Source organism: Patagioenas fasciata, chromosome 3, assembly GCF_037038585.1.
Source record: "Patagioenas fasciata isolate bPatFas1 chromosome 3, bPatFas1.hap1, whole genome shotgun sequence".
Taxonomy (NCBI): Eukaryota; Metazoa; Chordata; class Aves; order Columbiformes; family Columbidae; genus Patagioenas; species Patagioenas fasciata.
This window is the reverse complement of record NC_092522.1, coordinates 76,719,903-76,747,016: the sequence shown is the minus strand read 5'-3', so window position 1 is coordinate 76,747,016 and position 27,114 is coordinate 76,719,903. Positions and strand designations below refer to the sequence as shown.

Here is a 27,114-nt window from a genome sequence, read left to right as displayed (position 1 = left end):
TGACTATTTTTAGAATGTTTTCTTAAAAAAAATGCTTTCAAATATTATAAAAATGTTTTATTGAATACTCCTGGACTTATCCATTGAAAATTGTCCTTACTTATATACCCACTCCAGCTCTGCTAGAACTCCACGCTTTAAGAAATCATCGCATTGATACATTATGATTTGTAACTAGTCTTGCTGCTCTTCGAATGTACAGCTATTTCCAGTTGCTTGCCAGCCTTGGATGTCTATTTTGTAAAAAGTCTTACTGTAATATAAGTCTCTTTACCCTTGTAATTATAAATATTTAAAACTCAATTTTACTTGCATTCTTTTAAGCATATAGACTTTGTTCTTCAAACAGTCATTATAATTTCATAATAAGTGCATGTTTTGCTCAGAGGTATTTTGTATTATCTCATTGTCAAGTGCAACTCAGCATTCATGAATATGAATCATTAAAATAATGTGTTAATTAATACTCCAAGTATAATACTTGAAACAAAATGTGTTTCGTTGAATTTTACGATATGGCTAATTTTGATATAAACTCAGAATACTCTTATACAGTTAAGTACAACATAGAAGCAAAAATATTAAAACTATGAACATAGCTCAGAACATTCTGAAGCGAGGAGTATCCTGTCAAGTTTAAGAGACCATTTTCATCAGAGACTTGCTTTCATCTTGCTTTCTTCTCTTCATAGTTACTTGCTAAAAACCAAATCTAGCAATGGTGATCCTTCTTTGAAGGATGGCCTGCCTTTAGTTTACCATAAACCGCAAGTCTGAGAAAAGAACCACAATTTTGGCTGCTACAACCTCTCTTCTCTTCACAGCGTACAGTATGTCAATTTACAGTTAGATACTCTTACAGATATCTGCTATAATTAGGTGCCTTCAAACCTTTCTTACAGGCTGGGCCTGTCACTTAACATGACACCTCTCAGAGAGCTGAGGAAGCTGGCAGACTGTCCCAGTCTCACTTTGGAATGACAATAACTATGTGCATTGCACTTCATTCTGGTTAACTGAAGTTGTTGGCTGCTTGAGGGATTTTTTTGTTTGTTTGTTTAAATCAGTTCTTCCTTCTTTAAACAGCTATCTTCAGTCTTGGTGGATCTGTTCTAGGCCCGTTTTTTGTGGCATCCAGTTCGTTGTACTCTTCTATTAGGTCAGACAAAGATGATACGGCCTCAGCAAAACAGCTTTGCTCCATCCCATCTATATGCAGATAATGGTGAAGGTGAGCCTATCAGAATAAAAAGTTCAGTGTTATCCTTCTTTTTGGCACCTAATTCCTTTGGCTTAATAAGTATCATTTAGCCTGCACTGAAGAGGGGAGTGCAAGCTCTGTAGAAAGTAGATTTAAAGACCTGTATCATGACCTCCCTTGCTTAAATACTTGGCAACATTAGTAGCAATCCCCCATGGAATCACAGTTGGTATTACTCATTTTTCAGACATCCATCTTTTTATATTCTCTCTTCTTGGGTACACCTGACTGGGTCTTTGGTTTACATGGCAAGGTGGGGGAAGTGGAAGGGGGCACTGCAGGGGTGGCTTTTGCAAGAAGACACCAGGAGTTGCCCCAGAGTGGACAGAGCCAGTGCCAGCCACCTCCAAGGTGGACCTGCTGTTGGCCAAAGCTGAGTCCATCAGTGATGTTGGCAGTGCCTCTGTGATAAGCTGCCTAACAGCTGTGGGAGAAAGGAGTGAGAAAAATGTGAAATAGCCCTGAAAACACCAAGGTCAATGAAGAAGGAGTGGGAGAAGGTGGAACAGATACCCACAGTGCAGCCCATGGAAGACCCCACGCTGCAGTAAGTGGATGTGCCTGAAGGAAGCTGTGACCCATGGGGAGTCCATGCAGGAGGAGGCTCCTGGCAGGAACTGCAGCCTGTGGGGAGGAGTGCACACATGAGCAGGTTTTCTGGCAGGACCTGTGATCCCATGGGGGACCCACGCTGAAGCAGCCTCATCCTGAAGGACTGAACCTTGTGTGAAGGACCCATGTTGGAGTAGTTTGTGAAGGACTGCACCCTGTGGGAGGGAACTCATGCTGGAGCAGAGGAAGAGTGTGAGGAGGAAGAAGTGGCAGAGATTAAATGTTATGGACTGATCACAACTCCCTCTCCCCATCCCCCTGTGCTGTTCAGGATGAGGAGAAGGTAGAAATTTTGGGTTTATTTCTTGCTGTCCTACTCTGTTATTAATTGGCAATAAATTAAATTAATAATACCCAAGTCAAGCCTATTTTGTCCATTATGGTAACTGGTAAGTGACATCCCTGTTCTTATCTTGACTCAGGAGCTTTTCATCATATTTTCTGCCTCTGTCCTGCTGAGTAGGAGCAAGAGAACAGCTCAGTGGGCACCTGGCAGCCAGCCAAGGTCAATCCACCATGAACTCATAGGCAGATCTGTCAGATACTGTCTCATTGCTGAAGAAAGTAAGCATATTGCCTGGTAGGTACAGGTTAATAAATGGTTTACTTTTTAAGAATCATTCCAACAGACTTCAGCTGTTGGAATGATTCCTTGATAGGTAACACAAATAAAAAATCTTGGGTTGCTACTTTAAAGTACTCCCTTTGTAATAATAAAGCTCGTTTCCCAATAACTTGAGATGCTAATGATGGGTGGCTATGGATGTTACAGTGATGAGAATTATACCTTTTTCTTGTAGAGCTTCATAAATCTGTCTTTAAGTTCAATAAAAGTTGGTTTCACACAGGTGTTATTTGCTAAAGCCAGAAGGGAATGGGAATGGCCCACAGGAGGTACTGAACACAAACCAGTTTTCCAGCCCTCTTGATTCCAGGAGACAAAGTGCAGGGAAGGTTTCAACCTGTGATACCAAAATTTATAGTTACCTAAGAAAAGTAAATAACACAAAGCCTAATATTCCTTAGCTAACAAACAGTCTGAAAATGTTAACATTAAGGTTTTCAGGACTAAGACAGAGAGTTTTAACTAGCATTTTGAATAAGACATTTCAGGCTCCAGACTAAAACAGCATATCTATTTTGAATTTAAACTTCAAACACTCATTTTGTTTTGCTACTTTTCAAACTATGATACATTAAAGTTAGAAGCATGTTATTTCTATAGAAGGGACTGCAAGCAGTCTGAGACTTAGGGACAGATTAATACTGTGCAGAAACAATCAGTATACCCAGAGTTTAGAAGTGAACTGTTCTTGACTCTCAGAAGTTTTCCCCATGTCCCTGTCTGCCCGTAAAATCCACCCTGTATATGAAGCTTCCCTGCCTTTCCTGTTATAACCTATGTAGACCAATAATGTAAAAGATAGAAAGCAATGCTAATAATAGAGAGTTGTTAAAATAGGGATGTTTGCCTATCTACACAAGAGTAACCATGAAAGAAAGAGGGCTCCTGTTCAGAGAAAACTAACTTGGACTACAGAACCTATTCCTCCAACATGCTTACTGGCAGGAGACCTCTGGAAGGTTGGGCTTTGTGTTCTTTTGCATTTTTGAGAATGGGAGGAACAGAACACAACATCTAGTCAGCTCCTTTTATTTGGAAATCCAAGAACGCTGTGACCTATTCTAACTCACTGAGCAAATTATTTTTGTCCTTTCTGAAATTTAGAAAAATATTTCTGAGTAAACTGATTTGGTATAGAAATGCTCCAGGTGAAAAGTGGGAGTGCTCTGGACAACTGATAACAGTTTCAATAACAAGTACCATGACTACTTGGTGAGGAATTACAAACCTTTCAATATTTCTGCGAAGGTCTGAAACCTGCACATTTCCTCGAACGAGAAGTGCACAGGCAAGGTAGAGGCTGTGCTTTGGATCTGCTTGAATTAGTTGATGATCTCTGCTAAAAGCATCTGAAAACATCTGATCCAGCCTGAGTGGAAAGAAAAGAGTTATCTACTTTTACTAAAGCAGGCTGCTAAAGTTCTTCAGAATGCCCACCATCATGGTTTAAAAGTTCACAAAATTCTGAAATTAAAGGTAATTTTAACCTGGGATGATGAATGACAGAAAAAGATTCAAACCTTTATATGTACATACATTGGCACTGGAAGTTTTTAAAAACAGACCAGATCCATTTTTGCCTCAAGCTACAACCCACTGTTGAGTCCAAAGTCAGAGAAACGGACAGATTAAGAGACCCTTATTAAGGAAATTATGGGCCAAAGGTTACAAGGTATTTAAATACGCAAAATGATTTAAATATTTGAAGTTCAGGATATATGACAATTTGAGAAGAAAATCTCATTGCTTATGAAGGATCTAGCAGGAACACCAAAGTGCTACAGAAATGATTATCTGTCTGTTACACTTGACTATTTAAAAAGATCAATGAATCATATAACTGTATTGATTTTAATTAAAGAGTTAGGAAAAGACAGACTATACTTACTAGAATTTTATCATGTATGACTGCTTTAGAAAATGATACAGCAGATCATATTCTTCCTCTCTTCACCTCCTCAAGCAAATTCCACTGTATTGTGGGATATCAAAGACGGAGTCTTGAGGAGGTCTCTTTGAACCCATAACATCTAAGCTATTCTTTCCATTTGTTCCAAATTAGCTGGATCTATCATCTCAATTTTTTTTTAATTGCCTCTAACACAATTTGCCTATTAAAAAAATAGCTAAATAAAGGAGACAAAAATACTACTGTTCCCACTTTAATCTGAAACACGAGTGACTGAGCATCTGCCACCTTCCCTCCAGCACTGTGTTGTCTCCTCAGGGTACTGTTTCAAGAGATCCAACTGATTGTCACAGCTTGCTATCACAGAAAAAGGGTGGCCTCTGCTCCATTTTGCCTACTTTCATCACTTACCCTCAGCTGCCTCTATCACTATTTAGACCTTTTGCTGACTTAAACTCAATACAACCAGTGAAATCTATTTTAATTTATTATTTCTCTGCCATTTCAGTTGGATAAATCATCTCGCAAAATTTGACGAGCATCAGCTTATTGTTACAATAAGCTGTTAAACAGGCTCACTTTATCTCCAGACTGAAGTAAGATGCCATTACTTCCCAAGGAGTCTAGTTTAATTCCTTTACAGTATATTGTGAGTCAACTGCAAACTGTTACTCAAAAGAACCTGTGGTGTAGGTTCTATCTATCAGGTAAGTAATACATTTTTCCAACAGAAACATTTCCCAGCAGAGAACAAAAATACATTTGAAGTTTACTTGTTCAGCCATTACAGAAAAAAGGGAGACAAAGGATGTTCTCAAAACATGCAGGATAAATTTGAAAATGTGGCAAACTTAAAACTTTTAGAACTTCTACTTCGCTATAGAATGGAATTTAAAAAATGAAAACTATGGAAGAATCAGAAATTAAGCTTCAAATGTAAAGCTTCCATAATTTTTTTTTTTCTTACTTTCTAGAAGGTACATTGACATCAGCCAGTGTATACAGAGGAGTCAAGCTTGAAACCAGGTAATGAAGTCGAGGAAATGGAACCAAATTCATGCTGATTTCATTAAGATCCATGTTAAGGGAACCTTCAAACCTAGCAGAGCTGAAAAATTAACCAACTATTATAAAACTGTTATAAACTAAGTAAATTACTTCTATAAGGTAAACATTCATTAAATCTATTTTTCAATTGTTCCCTGCAACAAAACAGTAAAACAACACACCATTCAAGAAACAGTTCATGTATAATTACTAAGCTTTCACATTTGGCAGTAACAGTGCTATATCTTATTTCCTTATACTTCTCATTATAGAACAATTAATCATGAAGAATGAGGCCTTAAGTTTCCCAATTGCAGTCTTTAGCTCTGTTTTTCAGTATATGCACACAGCTGCTGAATACTAGTTTTAATAAATAGGCTCTAATAAAGCATGCATGACTTAGCATTCCTGGCAAGCTGTTTAAAAGAAAAGCAGGCCAATACTCCACAACTATATTTCACCAGAAGTTTCTCACAGCTATAGACAATTTAGGAGCAACAATGGTCTCATGGTATTTATGAAATAACACAATTGACCTAGAAATGCAAACCTCACTGAGCTCTATTAAGCATTAATGGAAGACAATATCCTTCTGCCTATAAATGTTTTCTCACTTCAGTTCTAAAACTATCATGGCTAGAGAAACACCACTGCAATCCAAATACTTCCAAATACTTTCAACATTTAGTTACTCTTAAAGAGAGGCGACTTATATCAAATGGAAAACAATACTCTTTGAATTGATGCAGGCCTGCATACCTGCAGCATACACCACCTCTAACAATACTACTATTACAGAGGAATAACCTGTAACTTTACCTTGTCAGGTTCAGCAGCAAGTTGGCTACGATATTATTCATTGCATCAAATGGCTTCTCTTGTACCGTTTTTGTACTGGTCGCACTTGACGTTACCAAGCTGTTTTGCTTCACAGTTGACCCCAGCTTCCCAGAACTGGTCATCTGATGAATTTTATTAACTATATCAAACAGAGACTTTGAGAGAGAAAAGAAAAAAAAGCACATAAAAAGTCTTGAGCACTGAGTTTTCAAATCCGGTACCCCAATTTTTCATTTCAATTAGTCTTCAAGAAAAAGCTTAGACCTGTTACCAATAGTTCAAAGATTATACCTTTGATATATATAAGTCCAACTTTTGACCCATTCCCGTTGACTGAAGTGTTTCTAAAAGTCTGTTGCTTATACGTCACAAACATGAACACAGCTTGATTCAGAAGTCTGAATTTTATTCTACTATTCAAAACCCTCATCTTCTAAAATTACATTTTAAATCCTCATCATTCCTGTGAAAGCAAAAATATCTTCTCTAAATACATTTCACTTTTTTTTTTTTTTTTTTTATTTCTTTCCAGCAGCAAACAGCAAGAGAATTGAAGTTAGATTCAAGTAGGTCTACTGGTTTGTGTGGTCAGTTGTGGCCGTGATGCCCATATCCCCAGTCAGTAAAGTCTATCAGAATTTGAGTGGTCAGCCACTTCCCTTGCATGACTCTACTAATACTATGCACAAATTTATTGTCAAAAGAATAAAAGACTCTCAGCCTCAGTAAACAGCAGCTTTTCACTGTTTACCTTGAAATAGACATGAAAAAAAAAAAAAAATCACTCTAGACTACTTTGAAGGTGCTGAGCAACTTTTTAGTCATACACATATTAATTTCAAAGCCTGCAAGTGAGTTACGAGTTCAATTATTATTTTAAAAAATGATTTTATGCTTAAGACTTGGCACGAAAATCAATACACAGAAGGAAGAAACACTTCCTATGTACAGTCTAATAAAAAAGTTGACAGAAATAGAACATTATTTCTTACTTCATTCTCTATTGGTAGCACACAGTCTGCATGTTCATTAAGCTCCCTCATAGCCAGAACACTGTTATATGGAGAAGTAATAACATCATCTTCACCAGAGGGATAAACCGAAGTCACAAATCGATATACTTCTGGGAATTCATCCTCAAGCAAATTTAGCACCAAAGTTCCAAGACCAGATCCTGTCCCTAATTATGAATGGAGACAGAATGAGAGAAAAGATTCTCTATGTTATCACAAGCCTTAAGTCTCCTATGTTGGAAACATACAACGCCAATTCTATATATTAATATTTTCTGAAGCATCTGGCTGACAGCAGAGGCTACTCAGATGTAAATAAAGGCAGGAAGGTTGTTCCCAGAGAGGAAAATGATTAAGTGATAAAAGTATTTCCTATAGTATACCAGAGAGGATGAAGTATACAATGTCAAACTTCTGCAAACCAGAAAGTCCTATTGTGCAATCAACATTTTTCTGACCTAGTGTTTTTATTTCTATTTTAAAATCTTTAATTTGAATTTTGAAATAAAACACTTGCTTAAAAACCTTGAACTGCCCCAAACAATTACTTACTTTCCTGTGAGAGTTTTAGAAATTTTTCTTCTCTAGTCAAAACACAATAACCTCTTTCCCCCAGCACACACACTTTTTTTCCTCATTAGCACTAAGCACGTAGCACCGACTTCAAATCACAGAACTGAACTGTGTTTTTTCTGTCTTGGGCAGCTAACACTCTCAGCAGCAGACAATTTCATCCATAAACAAGACAGCAGTTTTTGGCAACAACAGAAATCTGCAGGGTCTCTCAAATTAAGCAAGTGGTCACTAAAAAAGGCCCTTGAGAAAACTCCTACTTCATATTTAGAGCTATTTTCTGTGCCTTTTTCAACATCATAACGAATTATAAGAGATGCCCCACCCAGTGTTTCTGAGGGAGAAAAGCTTAGTGGCAAATACAGTAATGACAAAACTATCACTGCAAGGGATTCTCGCTTCTGGTTTATTAAGAAAGTAGCCAGAACAGATTCAAGAGAATTATATGGAAGGAATACAGAAAAACAAAAGTTTTTCTAAAGTTAAGCAACACTAGAAGTCTCTTTGAAAGCCTTTTGGACAACTCTATCCCCACTATTAAAAATAACTTGATTAAAACAATTATGTCTGTTCTGAAGCCACTGTCCCTCCTTCTGATCAGTAATACCTCAGTGTTTCCTTGTATTTGGTGCCTATCTTGATCCACCCGCTGCCTCATATCTAAAATTTTAGCTGTATTTTTTTCTGGGTAGCACTTACCTTAGTTCATGATTAGGGCTCCTCAATGTTCTAACAAAATAAATAATAAATAAATACAGGTCCATTTAACAGGACTGTGTTAAATTTTTTTATTCTGTATTCTGAATGACGTTGATTATTAGATTGATCTTCTTTTCAAGATCCAAGTTATTATTTTTCACCTGTGGCTGCTGCAATCATACTAACCATAAAAAAATTACTTACCACCTCCCATAGAATGAATTATAAAAAAACACTGTAGACAGTCACAATGTTCTGCAGTTTTCCTCAGCTTTTCCACAATGTTTTCTCGGTACTGACAGCCATATAGCTTATGACCTACAGCCCTGAAGACAGGAAAAGTACTTTAAAAAAAAATCCAACAATCAATCTTTCAATTTTTTGTTTTACCTCATCCTATTTGACATTTTTCGAGTTCAGAGTGCAGAGCTGGGTGAAACACCTAATTTGTATGAGTTGCTAAGCTGTGACTACATCATGTGAATATGGTGGTCAGGATATAGTTCTAATTTTGAGGATGCAAGCAGCACTAAGGCCACAGCTTTGGAGCGTGCACTGTTACTGTGTACTGACAAGGAAATAAGCTCCCACACTGGATGATCAAATTGCAATTATGAACTGAGAGTTATACACCCCTTAACAATAAAGATATCTTTATCTAATATGTGTATAGATCTTCCTTTGAGTACTATGTGCATCAGTTATCACCAGCAACAGAAAAAACAGAACAGCTCATTTTCAACACAAGTCCTTGCCTGTTATATGGTGAAGTTACACAATGCTTTATTTCCTATATTGCACTCTTGGTACATTTGCTGATGATTTGCTTTCCAGTCTGTAGTGCACTGAATATTATTAGAGGTGCATTAAGTCCTTGGTGGAAATCTGGAATTCATTATGTTAATTTTTTTTGAATTTCTCTTTTTTGTAATGTAGTTTATATGCACAAAGCCAGACTCTGTGGTCCTTAGAAATCAGAAGTGCATTTGTTCATATATCTCATTTCCACACTAGTTACACAGTCTCAAAGTAGATTATGGCTTTGACTGAGCAATGGAAGCAGCTGAATACCAAAGAAACAAAAATAAAAAGCACGTTCTTTTGAAAAAGGAAATTTTAAAAAAAGAGGAATAAAATACAGATAAAATGATATATCAGCAGAATCATCCTTCTGTAAAAGGCTTTTCAAAGCCCTCCTCAAGGCAACAGTGACTCCAAAGTTTACTGGTAATATGCTGCAGCTCCCCAGGTGCACTAGAATGAGCCAGAAAGCTACTGTTATCATTTCCCTTTTCAAATGCCTTCTAATTAACTGCTAAGAAACACTTTCTGAAGAGGTTCTCACCAGTTGTTTCCTGAACCAGAAACATCTGTGATAAGCTGCTTGCTATCAAACACATCCCTCAATGGTCCCTGAAGAATTTCATTTACCACACCCTCCTCCATGTCTATCAACAGTGCCTTTGAGAAAGAATAAAAATTCAGTCAGTAAGCAAACAACTCTTCGAAGTAATCACACACACAAAAAAAAAAATATTTACAGTATAAAAGGTATGTTGTTTCTACTGAGCTCCAGAGAAACCTTCTTTCAGTTGTTAACTAGGAGACCAACTGGATTCATCTTGGCTGATTTGCCACAAGTCATTCAACAGGACAGCTTTTCAGATAAAGCAATTAAAAAAAAAAATTATAATATTTTGCCTAAGTACTTAGGAATAAATACGTTAAAGCATTTTTATGCTTCAAGTTTTCTTGCTTGTTAATCACTTTAGGTGGCTCGAATAAATGTATTCCTTAGAAAATTCATATAAAGCCTTGGTTGGTAATGTCTGCAATCATTTTATTAAAATTATAATTTAAATTACTCAAGACGACTGGCAGTGAACTGCATTACTGCACCAAACTATGAAAGTTACTACTAGAAATGTTACTATTTAAAGTAGTATTTAAAAACACATGGAATTATAAGGACCTTATGAAAATTCCTACACAATTGGACATAAATTTGCAATGTAAAATGAATGACCTTTATAGATTGCCTTACTCGTGCTTTTAAAGAGCAGATTTTTCCTTTGTAAATATCAGGACTATCACCACCACTTCTGGAAAAAAAAAAAATCAAACTCAGAATCATAATAAAAAATAAGGCAGTATATATTACAGTAAGATTCCCTACTTAATCTTTTGTGTTCAGAGGACTCTTAAAATATAAACAAATGGAAACACCCTGAACATGCAGCTAAGAAAGATCTCATAATGCCCTAATATAATGCCATTACAGGACATGATCTAAATGCGAGATGTCCTAACCAGTACTTCAGAAGCTGAAAAGATAAGCATTGAAAGTTTACTCTCCGATACAGCCTCTGCTCTGTGGCAATTCCATAGGCATTCTGACATAATAACCCACCTGGATTCATTATTTTGAACAGTGGTATGGCATCACATAGAAGACCGAAGTTTGTCAATTTTATGACACAGGGTTTTATGCTTTCACCAACCTGAGAGATAAACTAATACTTTCTCATTAAACTAAAACAAACCCCACAACAATAACAAAAGACCAAAACCTCACAGCCTGAGCAAGAGTTTGAAACGACTCTCCCTAATTAAATCATGGTTCAAGCCTACAGTTAAAAGCGGAAATTGTTTCCAAAGGAAAATGAACAGCTCCAAGAAAAGATGAAATTTGTATGATCATTCTTCTGTTTCACAGGTAGGTAAATCCTCCTGGAAACTTCTACATTATTAGGTATGGTAAGTCCCTCCTCTTTACAGAGGGAAAACAGATGTTTCTATCGCGGCCAACCTGTCCATTATAAATTTGGTGGTTTCACAACTGTTTTATTCTTGCAAACTGCAAGAATTTTTGGAACTGGACAGATAAGAGATGACTGAATGGTCTTAACAGCATTAATAAATCATAGCCACCATTCTTCATGTAATGAACCAGTCAGATAAAAGGGATTTAAAAACTGACATGACCTTTTCTGACTACCTTATGTACAATTCCTCTTACAACTCTTCAATAAATGCTGTTAAGCTGGTATTCAGAGGCCTTGCAGCCTGATCATGATTCACAACAGCAAAAATTATCAGAACCTGACTGTCCTCTTTTGGGACAGAAGGAAAGGAAAACAGACCCAACATCAACAGCTTTAACTACAAAGTAAGCATAGTTAAAATGGAAGAGATAATGTTTTGAGGAGAATAAAAAAAAGCAAAACCTTTTTCTAGCACAAACTAAATGCAACCTGAAATAAAGAAAACTGTAACTTAAGAGAAGATACTAGAATTGTTCATCTACTGTGTTAAACCCCTGAGCTGCTTGATAAGAAGACTTACCTTGTATCTACATTCCTAAAGAAACTGCTTAATGCCTCATCATAAATTCCTTTCTAAAAGGAAACAACATGACATTAGATAATGTGCAACATAAGAAATTCTCAGCGCTTTTTCATAGAATAATTTAAGTTGGAAGGGACCTCTGAAGGCCACCTGTCAAACCTCCCACTCAAAACAGAGTGAATTTCTTGTTGACTCCAACTAGCTCTAGTCAGCACTAAAAATAACATTTCATTGAAGCACCAACTTGATATTAAAAACTGACAGGAGAATGTAACTAGGGAATTAATTTTTCAGCACAAGATTAAACAACTAGTCTTTCTTCACTTCTAAAGATTCAGGATTTTACTGAAGATCCCAGTTCAATTATTAAATCAAATAGCTACTGTTCAGGTGACTCAGCTCATTACTGACAGAACACTGGGACAGCTCCATGCCAATGGCACTTATGCCCATGAAATTCTGTGGAAAGGAAAACACATCACACTGTATCAGTGATTCTTAAACTCCCTGCTGAGGGGCCGCATTGGAATTACTTACCCCACCACAAAGCTAGAGACCTGACAAGTTTAAATACTTCAATATCATTATTTTTACAGACTGCTTAACATACTCCTATGGACCTGATGAAGCAGAATTTGGAAGTCACTGTTTGCTACACTAAAACCAAGAGACTCACCACATGCATATGAATGTCATCCACTGCCTTGTTACAGCTGCTCCAACAGAAAGTATTGAAAAGGTCTGCTCATCATTATCTGTTCACATACAGTGTTCACCAGGAAATAATACCTTCACAATCATGGCAAGAAGAGCACATTTCTGTTCAGGGTACTCAGCACAATCCTCTGCCCTCTTTATGCTGCTGTTTTGGTCAGCACAGCTGTTCAGTAATGCACTAACATGGAGAAGAAGGATGGGCTTTGATGGGCTACTGGTGTGCTCTGCTGCCAGTGGCAAAGAACCTGCATTGACTCAGCCTGATAATGTCCACCATTAAGGAGGTACCCTGGGCTTTTTGAGGTGGAAAGGCTTGAGAAACTTGATCTGAATTAGAATCATAAAATCATTTCATTTGGAAGAGACCCTCAGGATCATTGAGTCCAACCATAACCTAACCTAACTCTAGCACTAAACCATGTCCCTAAGAACCTCATCCAAATATCTTTTAAACACTTTCATGGATGGTGATGCAACCACTTCCCTGGGCAGCTTGTTCCAATGCCTGACAACCTTTTCTGTGAAGAATTATTTCCTAATATTCAATCTAAACCTCCTCTGGTGCAACTTGAGGCCATTTCCTCTTGTCCTATCACTCGCTACTTAAGAGATCAACACCCTCCATGCTACAACCTCCTTTCAGGTAGTTGCAGACAGTCTCCCCTCAGCCTACTCCAGGCTAAACAGCCCCAGGTCACACAGCTGCTCCTCATCAGACTTGTGCTCCAGACCCCTCACCAGCTTCGTCACCCTCCTCTGCACTCTCTCTAGTATTTCAATGTCCTTCTTACGATGAAGGGCCCAAAACTGAACACAGGATTCAAGGTGGGGCCTCATCAGTGCCGAGTACAGTGCACGATCACTTATTTAGTCCTGCTGGCCACTCTATTACTGATGCAAGTCAGGATACTGTTGGCCTTTTTGGCCACCTGGGCACACTGCTGGCTCGTGTTCAGCCGGCTGTCAATCAACACCCCAATTAGAGACGTTTTGTTAAACGGCATAAAAACCTGGGGACAGTTTACTTGGTAACAGAGCAGCCTTACAAGTACAGTACTTCGCAGCCACAGGAAAGAATACGGAACGCAGCAAGGGCCACCGCAGCCTCCCCGCGCCGAGTACGGAAGGCAGCTCGGCCCAACGGCCACTCCGCTCCCCTTAGGTCATCCGCGGCCGGAGGCGAGGCCGGGGAGAAGCGGCGCCGTTACCTTGTTGACGGCGGCATGCTCCCGCAGCGCCAGGTCCCAGAAGCGGCAGCCCACCTGGTTCCCGCACTGGCCCACTGCAAAAGGGAGAGACACGGGTCAGGGCTGGGGAAGAGGCGGAGGGGAGGGGAGGGCTCTGGGCGCCACGACCCCTTACCCTGCACCACCACCGACTGGGTCATGGCCGGATGGCCGCCCGCCGCCTCCTCTTTCGAACTCGGCACCCGGAAGCCGCGCCCCCTTAGCGGTTGCGGCGGGAAGGCTCTTCCAACGGCGCCAACTCCTCTTCCCCGCCTTCCTCCGGCTGGTGGAACATCCCACGCGTTGGTTTAAGCTACTCGCCGCCTTCCCATCCGAGTGGGACGTTCCATTGGGCAGGCAGGCGGGGGCAGCTGTGCCTCGCCTGCAGCCTGAGGCCGGTGCCCAACGACAGCCAGTCCGAGGCAGCGGCGTTGGGGTGTTGGTTCTGATGGTTGCGTCTGTTTCTAAAAGATTCAAGGTTTGGTATAAGAATAAGTGTGCGCTGGAGAGCAGCTGAGGGAGCAGCAAGCTGTCTGTTCGCCTGTCTGGCAGTACGGCACTACGTGGTTAGGTACTCGGGTGTAGCCTTGAGGGTGAACCTCTCAGGGGCTACAGGGTCTCGGCTAAAGCCCAAGTACTGAAGACACGGCAGAGACCTAAAATGAAATCCGGCCATGGGAGAGCAGAGAAATTGACACACAATCCAGTTTATTACCTCCAATGGCTAAAAATGTGTGATATGTTTTATTTTCCCCAAATACATTATTCAGAGTGATGGTGTAAAATGTGCCAAATGATATGAAAATACAAACTAAAGATGAAATGAAAAAATGGTCATATGGAAATGCTGTAATAACGTACCCTCCCATCAAGCTTGTAACTTAAGTTTTTTGTTAAGCTCTGGTTCATATTTCTTTTGCAAGTGATTGTTCACAGTGCAATTGGGACCTGCTTCAGCTTATGTGTCAAACATAGCAACTTCAGGGCTAAAAAGGAGAGATGGGAAATGCAGAGATGCTATTGTCTCAGCATGGTGAGACTGGCTCACAGCATAGCTACGCTGCAAAATGATGTAAAGGACGTGTGATATACAAAGCAGTCACTCACAGAGAGCTCTCATGTGACACATGGCACTTCTGCTTCTTGTGGGAGAACAAAAGTGCTTCTATGTAATCCAGTTCATTAGGTTTTATGGCTAAAACTATCAAACAAAACATGCTTTTTCAAAATATTTTGTTTGTGGTGCTGGTGTGTGTATTGAGTTTGTGTAGGAAGGTCTTGGTAGCAGGGGAGGCGCAGAGGTGGCTTCTGTGAGATGGTGCTAGAAACTTCCCCCGTATCCAATAGAGCCAATGCCAGCTGACTCGAAGACGGACCCACTGCTGGCCAAACCTGAGTCCATCAGTGATGGGTGGTAGTGCCTCTGTGATAATGTACTTAAGAACGGGAAGAAAAAACTGGTGCAACATCAATTGCAGCTGGACAGAAGAGTGAGAATATGTGAAAGAAACAGCTCTGCAGACACCAAGATCATTGAAGGAGGAGCAGAAGGAAGGAGGTGCTCCTACCTGCTTGCAGCCCATGGATGATCCCACGTCAGGGCAGATGGATGCCCCAAGGAGACTGTGAGCCCATGGAGAGCCCATGCTGGAGCAGGCTTCTGGCAGAACTTGTGGACCCATGGTGAGGAGCCCAGGCTGGAGCAGGTTTGCTGGCAGGACTTGTGACCTGTGAGGGACCCACGCTGGAGCAGTCTGTTCCTGAAGGACTGTACACTGTGGAAGGGACCCACACTGGAGCAGTTAGTGAAGAACTGCAGCCTGTTGGAAGGGCTCACATTGGAGAAGCTCATGGAGAGCTGTTTCCTATGGGAGTGACCCGAGGCTGGAGCAGGGGAAAAGTGTGAGGAGTCCTCCCCTGAGGAGGAAGGAATGGCAGAGACAATGTGTAATGAACTAACTACAACCCCTGTTCCCTGTCCCTCTGTGCTGCTGGCAGGGAGGAGGTAGAGAAATTGGGAGTGAATTTGAGCCAAGGAAGAAGAGAGGGCTGAAAGGTGTTTTAAGATTTGGTTTTATTTCTCATTATCCTACTCTGATTTTGATTGATAGTAAATTAAATTCATTTCCCCAAGTCAAGTCTCTTTTGACTATGACAGTAATTGGTGGGTGATCTATTCTTGTCCTTATCGTGACTCACAAGACTTTCGTTGTGTTTTCCCTCCCCTGTCCAGCTGAGAAGGGGAGTAATAGAGCAGCTCTGGTGGGCACCTGGCATCCAGCCAGGGTCAACCCACCACAATGTGCAAACAATATTTGCTAAATTAATTTCTTAATAGAAATGTGAAGTGTATCTTAATCCTTTATTTGCTCTGGAGAAACCATGGTGCTGACTCCTGGGCATGACCTAGGTTCCAGCAGAGATGCCTTGTACATTTCTAATAAAGTTATGCCAAATGACTATTTTAAAAAACTTCCCTGCGAAGGTTAACTATGTATTGCGGTAAATATAATAACAGTAATGCATTATATACAAGAAATACATCTCAAGACTAATTTTAAAAATCTTAAATGAAAGAGAAGAGTCCATGTACTGAAAATTTGTTTTGTTCTGAAGAAAAAGTAATAAGTGGCTCGAGCTTTCTCAAGCTCTGTGTTTGAAGTTGCAAAAGGCCAATGGCTTCAGTGTTACAGGCAGGTGGAAAGTTTAGCATGCATAGAGTAATACTGCCTCAAACACTTCTTTTATAAACTAATCACTGGTGTAAAACTACATCAATATTCATCAGGAAAGCAGATAGTAATTTCTCACCTCTCTCCAGACAGTTTAGATGTAACCTGTAGCTTGATTTTGTTCCCTCTGCTTACCTGAACTGATCCAAACCTGTGGTGTGTTCTGGCTGCTCGATGTGAAACTGTTATATACTTCTTGCCTACTGTCATGTCCTTAAAGTTTCCCTTCACATCTTTTTGGCCTTACTTAGGCTAAAAGCAGTACAACATTGCTTTAAGCATTCTAGAGTTTGATTTAGAGTCTACAGAAGTCTTGGAATATTACTGTATCTGGCTAGCTTTCTTGTTTAAGTTTAGCTACACTTTCTACTTGTACTTTCAGTTAGCTGTAATTTTTGTGCTCTACGTCCCATCAAGATTGAAGTTAATGGGATTAGCTCCATTGAACATGAGATTGCAACAAGAAATCCTGTGCTTTGGCTTCCAATATGCCGTTAAGAGTTCGGTGATGGCAAATGTAAAGTGATTATTCTCACTGAGCTGGGAAACACTGTGAATCAGAGATGCAACTGTGATTCATATTCATGTGGGAATGTTTTTTAGCCTCCAAAGGAGGTCCAAGGGCAGGAAGTGGAAGCGTAGTAACCGGTTTGTCTTGATGCATGTGCTCAGAGCTTTAGTGAAACAGGCAGCTCAACTATAAAAGAAATAATCACACACTGACTTCATGTTTCATTTCACAGAATCACAGAATCACAGAATTGGCTAGGTTGGAAAAGACCTCAGAGATCATCAAGTCCAACCCTTGGTCCAACTTCAGCCCATTTACTAGATCATGGCACTAAGAGCCATGTCCAATCTCAGTTTAAAAACCTCCAGGGACGGTGAGTCCACCACCTCCCTAGGCAGGCCATTCCAATGCCTGATCACTCTTTCCGTAAAGAACTTCTTCCTAATATCCAGCCTAAACTTCCCCTGGCAGAGTTTAAGCCCATGTCCCCTTGTCCTATTGCTAACTGCCTGGGAGAAGAGACCAGTTCCCACCTGACTATAACTTCCCTTCAGGTAGTTATAGAGAGTGATGAGGTCACCTCTAAGCCTCCTCTTCTCCAGGCTGAACAACCCCAGCTCCCTCAGCCTCTCACCATAGGTCATGTGCTCAAGTCCCTTCACCAGTCTTGTTGCTCTTCTCTGGACCCGCTCCAGCACCTCAATATCTTTCCTGAACTGAGGGGCCCAGAACTGAACACAATACTCCAGGTGTGGCCTCACCAATGCAGAGTACAGGGGAAGGATCACTTCCCTTGTCCTGCTGACCACACTATTTTTGATACAGGCCAGGGTACCATTGGCCTTCTTGGCCACCTGGGCACACTGTTGGCTCATGTTGAGCTTGCTGTCAATCAGTACCCCCAGGTCCCTTTCTGTCTGGCTGCTCTCCAGCCACTCTGTGCCCAGCCTGTAGCGCTGAAGGGGGTTGTTGTGGCCAAAGTGCAGGACCCGGCACTTGGCCTTGTTGAACTTCATCCCATTGGAATCAGCCCATTTTTCCAGTCTATCCAGATCTCTTTGCAGAGCCCTCCTGCCTTCCAGCAGGTCAACACTGCCCCCCAACTTGGTGTCATCAGCAAATTTGCTGATGGTGGTCTCAATCCCCTCATCTAAATTGTAGATGAAACTGTACTTCATCTGCCGTAAAGTAAATGCATGAATCTAGTCGGGTCCCCTCAGAGACTTTTTGCCTATGTTAATCATTTCATCAGTCTTACGCTAGTCTGTGTTTCTTACCCTTATTTTCTCAGTAACTCGATGTTGTTGATGCTATACAGTGAAAGCATTCCACAGCTTTGGAACACTAATTGAATAATTGAATTGTAGGAATAACTTAGTATGTTGTTGAGAGGAAATGAGTTGACATGGACCATTGTGAATCTGTGAATAACTCTTAAATCCCAACCACAACAAGAGCCAACTTAAATACATGTGTTATGCTTTCAGCATCTTTTTAATGACAGCCATTTGACTATTTAGGCCACATGCTGCTATAGGAAGAATACACTGGAATTTGAGCTAATGTTAGTCTTTGATTTATATCATGGCTTAATTCACATACTTTTTTTTTTTTTTTTCCCTTAGAATGGCTGACTTTTGAGGAATTACTGTCAGACCTGTAACTCTGCATCTTTCGTTTTTCATTCAGGCTATTGTCCATAATCTTGAACCTTGAAGGGAAGGGAAGGTTGATAAGAACTTTTAACTATGGGAGATCTCTACAGATTTTCAGAATTTAGAGACAGAAGGGCCAGAAATTCTAATTAAAATCTCTATTTTGAAGCAATTTGTTGAGTATTTAAACTTGAAATTGGTTTCTTTCTTATATAACCATGCAAATGTCAAGTTTCAGAGCATTCTGTGATATAATAACAGCATAGCTGTAGCCCTGAATTAGGTAATGGCTCTAACAGTACTTACCAAAACTTTGAAGGTGGCAGAGAAAATGTATAATCTCCTTAGGGTCGGCACTCATTTTTTGTAGGCTTTCTGGAGGACTGAGGTAGTTATATTCATATTGAAAATGCAAATGGACAATCTGACAGTGTACCTCAGAACCTGGAGTTTTTTTCCCAAATCTTTGGACATGAAGAGTTTTGTACTTTGGAGCTGTAAGTTTTAAAATAGATACAGAAGACAAATTGAATTCTAGGAAGATTTCTGCTTAGGCAATTGCCTTCTCTTAAGCACCAGGAGCTTTGAAATAAATGCAGAGGTGTGTATAATGTAACGCATCACATACAGACTTTCTTTGGTGCATATGTAATGGTAATTTCAAGGCCCATGTGGATGTTTGGGGCAGAGAAATTTACATTATTCTCCTCTCTCTCAAGTCATCAAGTATCCTATGATTTATAATATTTTTCTTTGGAAACCCTGTTCTGCAGAGGAAAAAACTACATCTCTGAGGCCTAGAAAGGGAAATTGAGGAAGATATCTTGCATTTGGTTAGCTGGTGATATAGTAAAGAGAAGTAAATTGAATGGTAGCAGTTTATGTATTTTCATGTGTTTTTTATTCACATACTATTTTACTGTATTTTTAGTTTTCCATATAAAAAGTATGCAAAGGACTGGTTAATCAGAAAAGTCATTCTTAAATGTAAATCCACTGAATAAACCCAAATCTCATTGCAGCAAATATATCTAAGAAAAAATATTATTTATTCACAGAGCTTGGATGCGGCTATGAGAAAATACACTTTAGTCTGAAGTAGGTGTAAGATGGAAAAATGTTCTGAGTATGTGTGTACTAGTTAACATACAGTGCTCCACTTAATACCAGAATTTGCTAAACTGTGATGCTCTTAGAGGGCACAAGCATATGCTATTCCTGGCTATCTCTGCTTAGCAGCTGCAGACAACCTGGAAAGGAATTTCAGTAATCTTTATAATTAACCTATCTAAGCAGAGAATCTGCTCTTCTTTCCTCTCCAGAAATAGGGTCCTGGAGACCAGAGCCTGAGGAAGCTTAGCTCAGGTTATGGTCTCTTGAGATTGATTGAGCCAATCTAACAACTCACTGCCACTGGAAGGAGAGAGACTTCATTCTTCCTATTTTATCCCTGCTCCCAACTGCACAATGCTGACACCGTGGCCACTGGTACCTGCTGGGAACCCAGCTCACTCATCAACCCCAATAATAAAAAGTTCCCAAACCGAAAGCCCTAAATGTTTTCTGTTCAGAGTCTGGGTAGTAGCTGGGAGCAGGAAGGAGCTGTGCAGACGTACTGGTTTTGGTATCTGAGACAAAGACGGTGTTTGAAAGTAACTGGGTTTGGGGACCCATGATGTGCTTGATTTGGGGAGACTGCAGAGTGATAGGTGCTCATACTGATTGCTTCTCAACTATGAACAGTGGGCTACGGAGTTATGAAAAGAGTGGGCTATATACCACTCCCAGAAGTAGGGGGCTTCCCTCTGCTATTGAGAAGGGAATCAGTCCTGGGAGTGTATTGCCCAAGAGTTGCAGGGAACAGGATGGAAGATGTGTCCAGGAGAAGGCAGTTAAAACAGGCATGGGGCTGAAAGCATGAGCAGAGCTGACAAGGCTGGTGGAAGGCTAAGCAGTGACTGCTGGAGGCACGCTATCTTTTCTCGTCCACTCACCACCCAACACTGAACTCCAGAGAGAAGCTGAGAGGCAGCGATGTGGTCCCATCTGCCAGAAAGTCCCTGTACCTGTCTGTCTACAGCTTGCAGTTCTTTACCCAGAATGAGCCAAGATGACTTCAATCTGTCAAAACTTCCTATTGAGAGTGTAGTAGGGAAGCTACTGATTAGTGCTGACACATGTATCTTATTCTGCTGATTGCTCCAGCTGTCCACAGATTCAAGATCTTTGGATTCCAGTTGTCACTTGTGTGTTTTCCAGATGAGCTCCTATTTATTTTTAGTCTGGAGGTTGTTGCATATTGATTCCAACAATAATTTACCCAGCAATCGTAAAACTTTCTGTCAACGGTAGATTATTCTTTAATGAAAAAGAAGCTAAATGTCTTGGATGCCTTGTAGGCTATCACTGAAGAGACTAAATTTTGCAAGTGACTTCTGTCTGATGCTCAAGCCCACTGTGAGCAAAAACCTAGAATTAATTTACATCTACCTTCTATGGTTTTAACATAGCTCAGATTTGCAGCCCTTCGCCTTCTGTTTACATCTTCCTATTTCACCTCCAGCACCGTATCTTCTGGAATATATTCCACAGGAACATGTTCCTTGTTTAACAATTACTGCTGTAAACTGAAGTCCTGCAGCAGTCTCACAAGGAAACGACGATTTTATGTGATAAGGGATTTGCCTGAATCTGTGACTATGATTGTCTTTTCTATGCTTTGTACTTGCTTGTGTTATATTATTGCAAATGAGATTACAATCACATTGTGGATTCAGTGCTGTGTTTGTGTATAAGTGCATTTAAAAATTCAGAGAAAAAACCTGAAATTTTGAATTTTCTCTTTTCCATTCCTTCCTATGTAAGGCAAGTATTGCTCTAAAATTACCTAGTTTAGGTAAATGATCAATTATATTAAGTGTCTGTCTTAAAATATGTACATCCTATCTTCACGTTGTGCTAGAATATATCAATGAAGTCTAGAAGTGGAATAAAAACTTTAGTTTTTCATTGTTTGTAAGCTTACATAATTGGTATGCTCTCTGCCCCCCATTTTAATTGAGGAATCTATAAATGAGTTGAATGAAAAATTAAAAAAAAAACATATATATTTGAATACACTTATTTGTGATGTAAGTCTATTGTCTAGCTTTATTCTTTAATGTGCATTAGCAGATCTTTTCCTGTGAAAGAAAGGGTGACCTAAGGTATGGAATGAAATGATGTAGAGGATCTATCTCGAAAGTAACATATTTAATATAGTTTTCATGTCTTTTATAATCTCACATTTTCATGTAACAGACTGGCCACACATACACTATAAGAAGTAGTAAAGCTCACTCTTGTGGTATAGTAAGAGAAGTGCAGAAGCAACAGCCCTTTATTCTTCAGTGATTTTTGTTTGCACGCAGAAATTACAAGTGACCCCTAAACATACTGCTTTCTGTAGATTGATCCTTGGTATTTTCATTCTTCTTCTCCTGATGAATGTGGTTTCTTTTGTTCTGTTTTTCTTTCTGTGGTCTAAGGAACTTTACAGGATGGATGCAGTGGACTATCAGGCTGCTGGACAAGTGTTGATGCTTACAGCACCACTAACCAAAGCTGCTTTACTAAAACTCACTGGTTTTTCATCAATCATGAAGTTCCGAATGCAGCCAATGAAGGAGTTGCGTGTAGTCAGGCTGGATGTTAGCAGAGACTCTGGAATAAGCAGATTTAAAAAAAGAAAAAAAAAATTAGAGCTCATGATGACCCAAATAGTCAGTTTGGTGGCAGAATCTTTTCAATTTGCTGCTAACTGCAGTTCTGCTGAATCTTCTGTGAGTCTTTTAGAATGCCTGGACTACTGCCAGTGTCCTAGAGGCCATTAGAATGGCGAGTTACCTATACTCATGTAAAACGGTTGATACTAACTAGTCAATAGAAGCCCAATCTTGCATTTTTTTACAACTACATTTTCTTTTAAGTAACAGACTAGCTGAATCCCAGGGTGCATGTTAGTAGTTTCTTCTAACATTACATGTACTGTCATCTGTGTCTAATTTGTTAATTTGCATTTAATTTACTGTATTTACATTGTATTAGTTAGCATTATATCATCTTTGTTGTTGTGAAGTTCGTTATAAGATTTTACTGTGCCAGAGTGTTAACAGCATTATTGAGCCAATGTATGGCATTGCTTTAATATTCTATAATTAATGTAGAAATAGAAGGCTCTATTATGAAGCAGAACAGCATTTGCAATCAGCACTTTATATTACCTCTCTGGGAAAAGTTCTGACCTAGTAAAATTCCAGTTTGGATTTAAAGAATGAACAGGCATCTGCACATAGATTTTATTATTCCTTTTAGGCTCATTTTTCCTCCTGCTAGTGTGGCATGGATGAGAACATCTTGCACTCAAGCCACTAATCCAAGATAAGCAATATACTAAATTTTGTAGTTGGATCTGTTCATGATTGACATGCCAGGCACAGAGAAATAATGCTGCATGTTTCCAATGAGAAATGTATAGGAGATGACTTAAAAATTGAATCATGTAGTGTTGATTACAGTTTGTATATGAAGCCCAACAGAGTAGCTCTGTCTGTTGAATAAGGGAAGTAAATGTAGTAATCTTGGCCCACGCTACACAGATGGTCTGTGAGTCACAAATTCACATTAGCAGACATCTGTGCAATAGGAATCACTAGTCAGAAAAAGAATCTTCATGTTTTGTCTTCTGTTCCAAGATGCTATTGCTTGAAGAAGAAGAAGGAAGCTCAGTAGCAACTAAACCTTGGGACTCCAGTAACAATGGGTTTCCAATCCCATAAATAAACACATCAATCACTTCTTGAAAAAACAGTAAGCCCATACTGGAAAGTGGAAAAAAGCTATCTGTTTTCTAGCTGACTTCTCTACTGAGCCCATACTTGACCCTCCAGCAACTGTGAATGTTTTAATTTCAATGAAGCAGCACTTTTTTCTTTTAGAACTCGAGGCGGAACATTTCTGGTCAGCTCTCGAGCCTTGGGATTTTACACGTTGTTCACACGAGATATATTTTGTTGTTTTTATAAATTAAATCCAAGTCTATGCTTTCTCTGGAAACTGTATTGAAATTTGAGAACAACATACCACAAAGCTGCCAAAAACTTACCTGGTACACCTCCAATAAACACTGGCTCCCTGTGGTCAATTGCCCTTGGATTTAGTGGCCCTACCACATGGTTGACTTCAGAGTCTACATCCAGCTGCACCACATTAGCATCTCTAATGACTGAAAGTAGAAGGAACAGTGATCAAGAAGACTGTAAGAAGTAGCACAGGAGTTTTCTACGACAGACAGATCTGAGTAGTTTGATTTAGTGTTTGCTAGCTTGGGTGTGAGCCATCAATACCAGTGACAGTACTTGGGCAGATTCTGGCACAGAGCAGGGCCAATGAAAGATACAGTGTGGGAGCAAGGGTGTTGTTGAGTGGGGTTCTTGATTCCTAACAGCAGGGTCTATGCTGCAGGGTATGAGCACACAATGACATGTGGCTTAGAAAGGGTGCACACTCAAGTCTATTCTGAATGTGCACTGGGGGATGCCCCAAGCAAGCATCTAGACAGGGAGGTAAGGGAGTTCAAAGTGTCTGACATTTAGAAATTCTTTTTGACTTTCAGACTCAGGAAAAAAGGATGGCTGTCTGGCACAGGGGCAAAATCGTGACTATAGACATCTCCCTGTGGGGCTCCCCAGATCTGTCCTGTTATTTGACATTTAAGGGCAACATATACTTGTGCCTACTACATTCTTCCAACTTATTTGACCTCTAGTTGGGAAAAGGCGAATATCATCTGGTATACAACGTAGGAAAGGTTGCCAGCAATTCTGGTGTTCTTTGAACAAGGAACTTCCATCTTTGCTTGTTCTTCCTATGAAGCTCTACAGTTCCTGTGTCTGAGGGAGGGATACAACTGTCTTTTTCACACAAACTTGCATCTTGACAGATGAAGAGGAAGAACTGAAAACTTAACCTCCTTCCCAGTGCACTAGCCTACGGAGATGGATATCTGGGGAGGGAGAGCTGGCCTCTGTCACCTCACTTAGAGGACAATCATGTTTTACCGACCTGCAATTCGGTGCCACCTGCCATCGCAGAGACTCTGTTTCAGTGTCACTGAAGTTGAAAAATCCCTGATTCCATTATTCAGTTTCACAGTAACCTGAGGAAAATAATGCAGTCATCACTGTAAACCCCGCCCTGTTCTCTTTTTTCCTTCAGTTTTAACGATGTTATATTTCCCACTTAAAACATGACTAGTATGTCAGTGAAAGGAAAACATTATTTCATTGAATTCTTTAAAATAAAACACCTTCCTAATTCACAGATTTATTTGTTTGGACTTTTAAAAGATTCAATAATTCTGCAGCATTTCTGATCTGAACTCAGGGAAGTGTTCAAAAAGAGATTAAAAGATAACAACTAATTTTACTCAAATTTTCTAGTACTGCTATCCTGTAATTTCTTGTGTGGTAAATTAGTGTTTCAAGGCATCCGATGAGGTTTTGGCATCTTGCTAGCCACTTAATAAAGAAAACAGTAATGAAAAACCCAAGCATGAATAAACAGACAAGATGTGAGAATGGAATAGATAGGGAATTTGAGAATGAATTTTAAGTTACTTGTTCAAGCTTACCAGCAAATTTCTGACAGAGCTAGAAAGTGAACCTAGTTCTGAATTTTACATCTCTGCTTTAGTTACATGGATTAATATTTTTCTGTTTGAGAATGCTAGAGCAGTGGCAGAGCAGCCTTGTGTCCCTGTTGCAGAGCACAGGATTCCCATTTGGTGATGCTGGAGAACTCCAAAAACCAGTCTGGTCACTCAGGCTTTTCAAATGTCTAGGTTGCCCCTGATAATCTGACACCTTGTTATCTGAAAACGTTGCAAGGAAACAACTTTAATTTTAGAGAATCTCACTTTCCACATAGTTGCAACTAAAAAACTTTTTAAACTTTTGACCACAAGGACTCACAGTATCACAGTATCACAGTATGTTTGGGATTGGAAGGGACCTCAAAAGATCATCTAGTCCAATCCCCCTGCTGGAGCAGGAGTGTCTAGGAGAGGTCGCACAGGAATGTGTCCAGGTGGGCTTTGAATGTCTCCAAGGAAGGAGACTCCACAACCTCCCTGGGCAGCCTGTTCCAGTGCTCTGTCACCCTCACTGAGAAGAAGTTCTTTCTCAAATTTAAGTGGAACCTCTTGTGTTCCAGCTTGATCCCATTACCCCTTGTCCTATCATTGTTGGCCACTGAGAAGAGCCTGGCTCCATCCTTGTGGCACTCACCGTTTATATATTTATAAACATTAATAAGGTCACCCCTCAGTCTCCTCTTCTCCAAACTAAAGAGACCCAGCTCCCGCAGCCTTTCTTCATAAGGGAGGTGGTCCACTCCCTTAATCATCTTTGTTGCTCTACGCTGGACCCTCTCCAGCAGTTCCCTGTCCTTCTTGAACTGAGGGGCCCAGAACTGGACACAATATTCCAGATGGGGTCTCACCAGGGCGGAGTAGAGGGGAAGGAGGACCTCTCTTGATCTACTGACCACCCCCCTTGTAATACACCCGAGGATGCCATTGGCCTTCCTGGCCACAAGGACACAGTGCTGGCTCATGGTCATCCTGTTGTCCACCAGGACCCCCAGGTCCCTTTCCCCTACACTGCTCTCTAATATGTAATTTCCCAACCTATACTGGAACCTGGGGTTGTTCCTGCCCAGATGCAGGACTCTACACTTTCCCTTGTTAAATTTCATCAGGCTATTCCCCGTCCAACTCTCCAGCCTGTCCAGGTCCCGCTGGATGGCAGCACAGCCTTCTGGCGCGTCAGCCACTCCTCCCAGCTTAGTGTCATCAGCAAACTTGCTGATAGTACACTCAATTCCCTCGTCTAAATCGTTAATGAATATATTGAATAATATTGGCCCCAGTACTGACCCCTGAGGCACTCCACTAGATACTGGCCTCCAACTGGACTCCGCACCATTGACCACCACTCTCTGGCTTCTCTCTTTAAGCCAGTTTGCAACCCACCTCACTACTCTGTTGTCTAGACCACACCTCCTCAATTTAGCTGTGAGGATGCTGTGAGAGACTGTGTCAAAGGCTTTACTGAAGTCAAGGTAAGACCACATCCACCGCTCTGCCATCATCCATCCACCACTCCAGCAAACATAAATGAAATGATCCTTATGTTCTCTTTCATCCACCCTTGGAGAAAATATATAGGAGCTACAAAAGCAAATGCAGCATCACAAGAGAAAGTGGCTCCTTAATAAATCACCCAGACAAGCTGTACCGATAGAGAT

General features: G+C 40.2%; 2 protein-coding genes across 6 annotated transcripts in view; both read right to left on the bottom strand.

Moving 5' to 3' along the window:
* Nucleotides 1-42: 42 nt before the first annotated feature.
* TUBE1 (tubulin epsilon 1) lies at nucleotides 43-14,165 on the bottom strand. 5 transcript variants are annotated; one of them, XM_071806624.1, is made up of 13 exons: nucleotides 14,007-14,165; nucleotides 13,853-13,926; nucleotides 11,925-11,977; nucleotides 10,606-10,681; nucleotides 9,925-10,040; nucleotides 8,784-8,905; nucleotides 7,287-7,474; nucleotides 6,274-6,449; nucleotides 5,375-5,515; nucleotides 3,727-3,867; nucleotides 2,661-2,835; nucleotides 1,779-1,885; nucleotides 43-1,237 (listed from the first exon to the last, which is right to left on the bottom strand). In XM_071806624.1, the coding sequence occupies exons 1-13, from the start codon at nucleotides 14,029-14,031 to the stop codon at nucleotides 1,210-1,212; spliced, it is 1,422 nt and encodes a 473-aa protein (XP_071662725.1). In that variant the 5' UTR covers nucleotides 14,032-14,165; the 3' UTR covers nucleotides 43-1,209. The 5 variants fall into 5 exon arrangements, with proteins under 5 accessions (XP_071662725.1, XP_065691469.2, XP_065691468.2 ...); XM_065835397.2 differs by lacking the exon at nucleotides 1,779-1,885 and having other exon boundaries at nucleotides 10,624-10,681; nucleotides 14,007-14,159; XM_065835396.2 differs by lacking the exon at nucleotides 1,779-1,885 and having other exon boundaries at nucleotides 14,007-14,142.
* Nucleotides 14,166-19,646: 5,481 nt separating this feature from the next.
* LAMA4 (laminin subunit alpha 4) overlaps nucleotides 19,647-27,114 on the bottom strand; it is a 100,180-nt gene continuing 92,712 nt past the window's right edge. The window contains exons 36-38 of the mRNA XM_065835805.2: nucleotides 24,871-24,964; nucleotides 23,912-24,031; nucleotides 19,647-22,470 (exon numbers count right to left, since the gene is read on the bottom strand). Coding sequence (XP_065691877.2) covers nucleotides 22,325-22,470; nucleotides 23,912-24,031; nucleotides 24,871-24,964 — 360 coding nt within the window. The 3' untranslated portion in view covers nucleotides 19,647-22,324. The remainder of the gene's footprint in view (nucleotides 22,471-23,911; nucleotides 24,032-24,870; nucleotides 24,965-27,114) is intronic.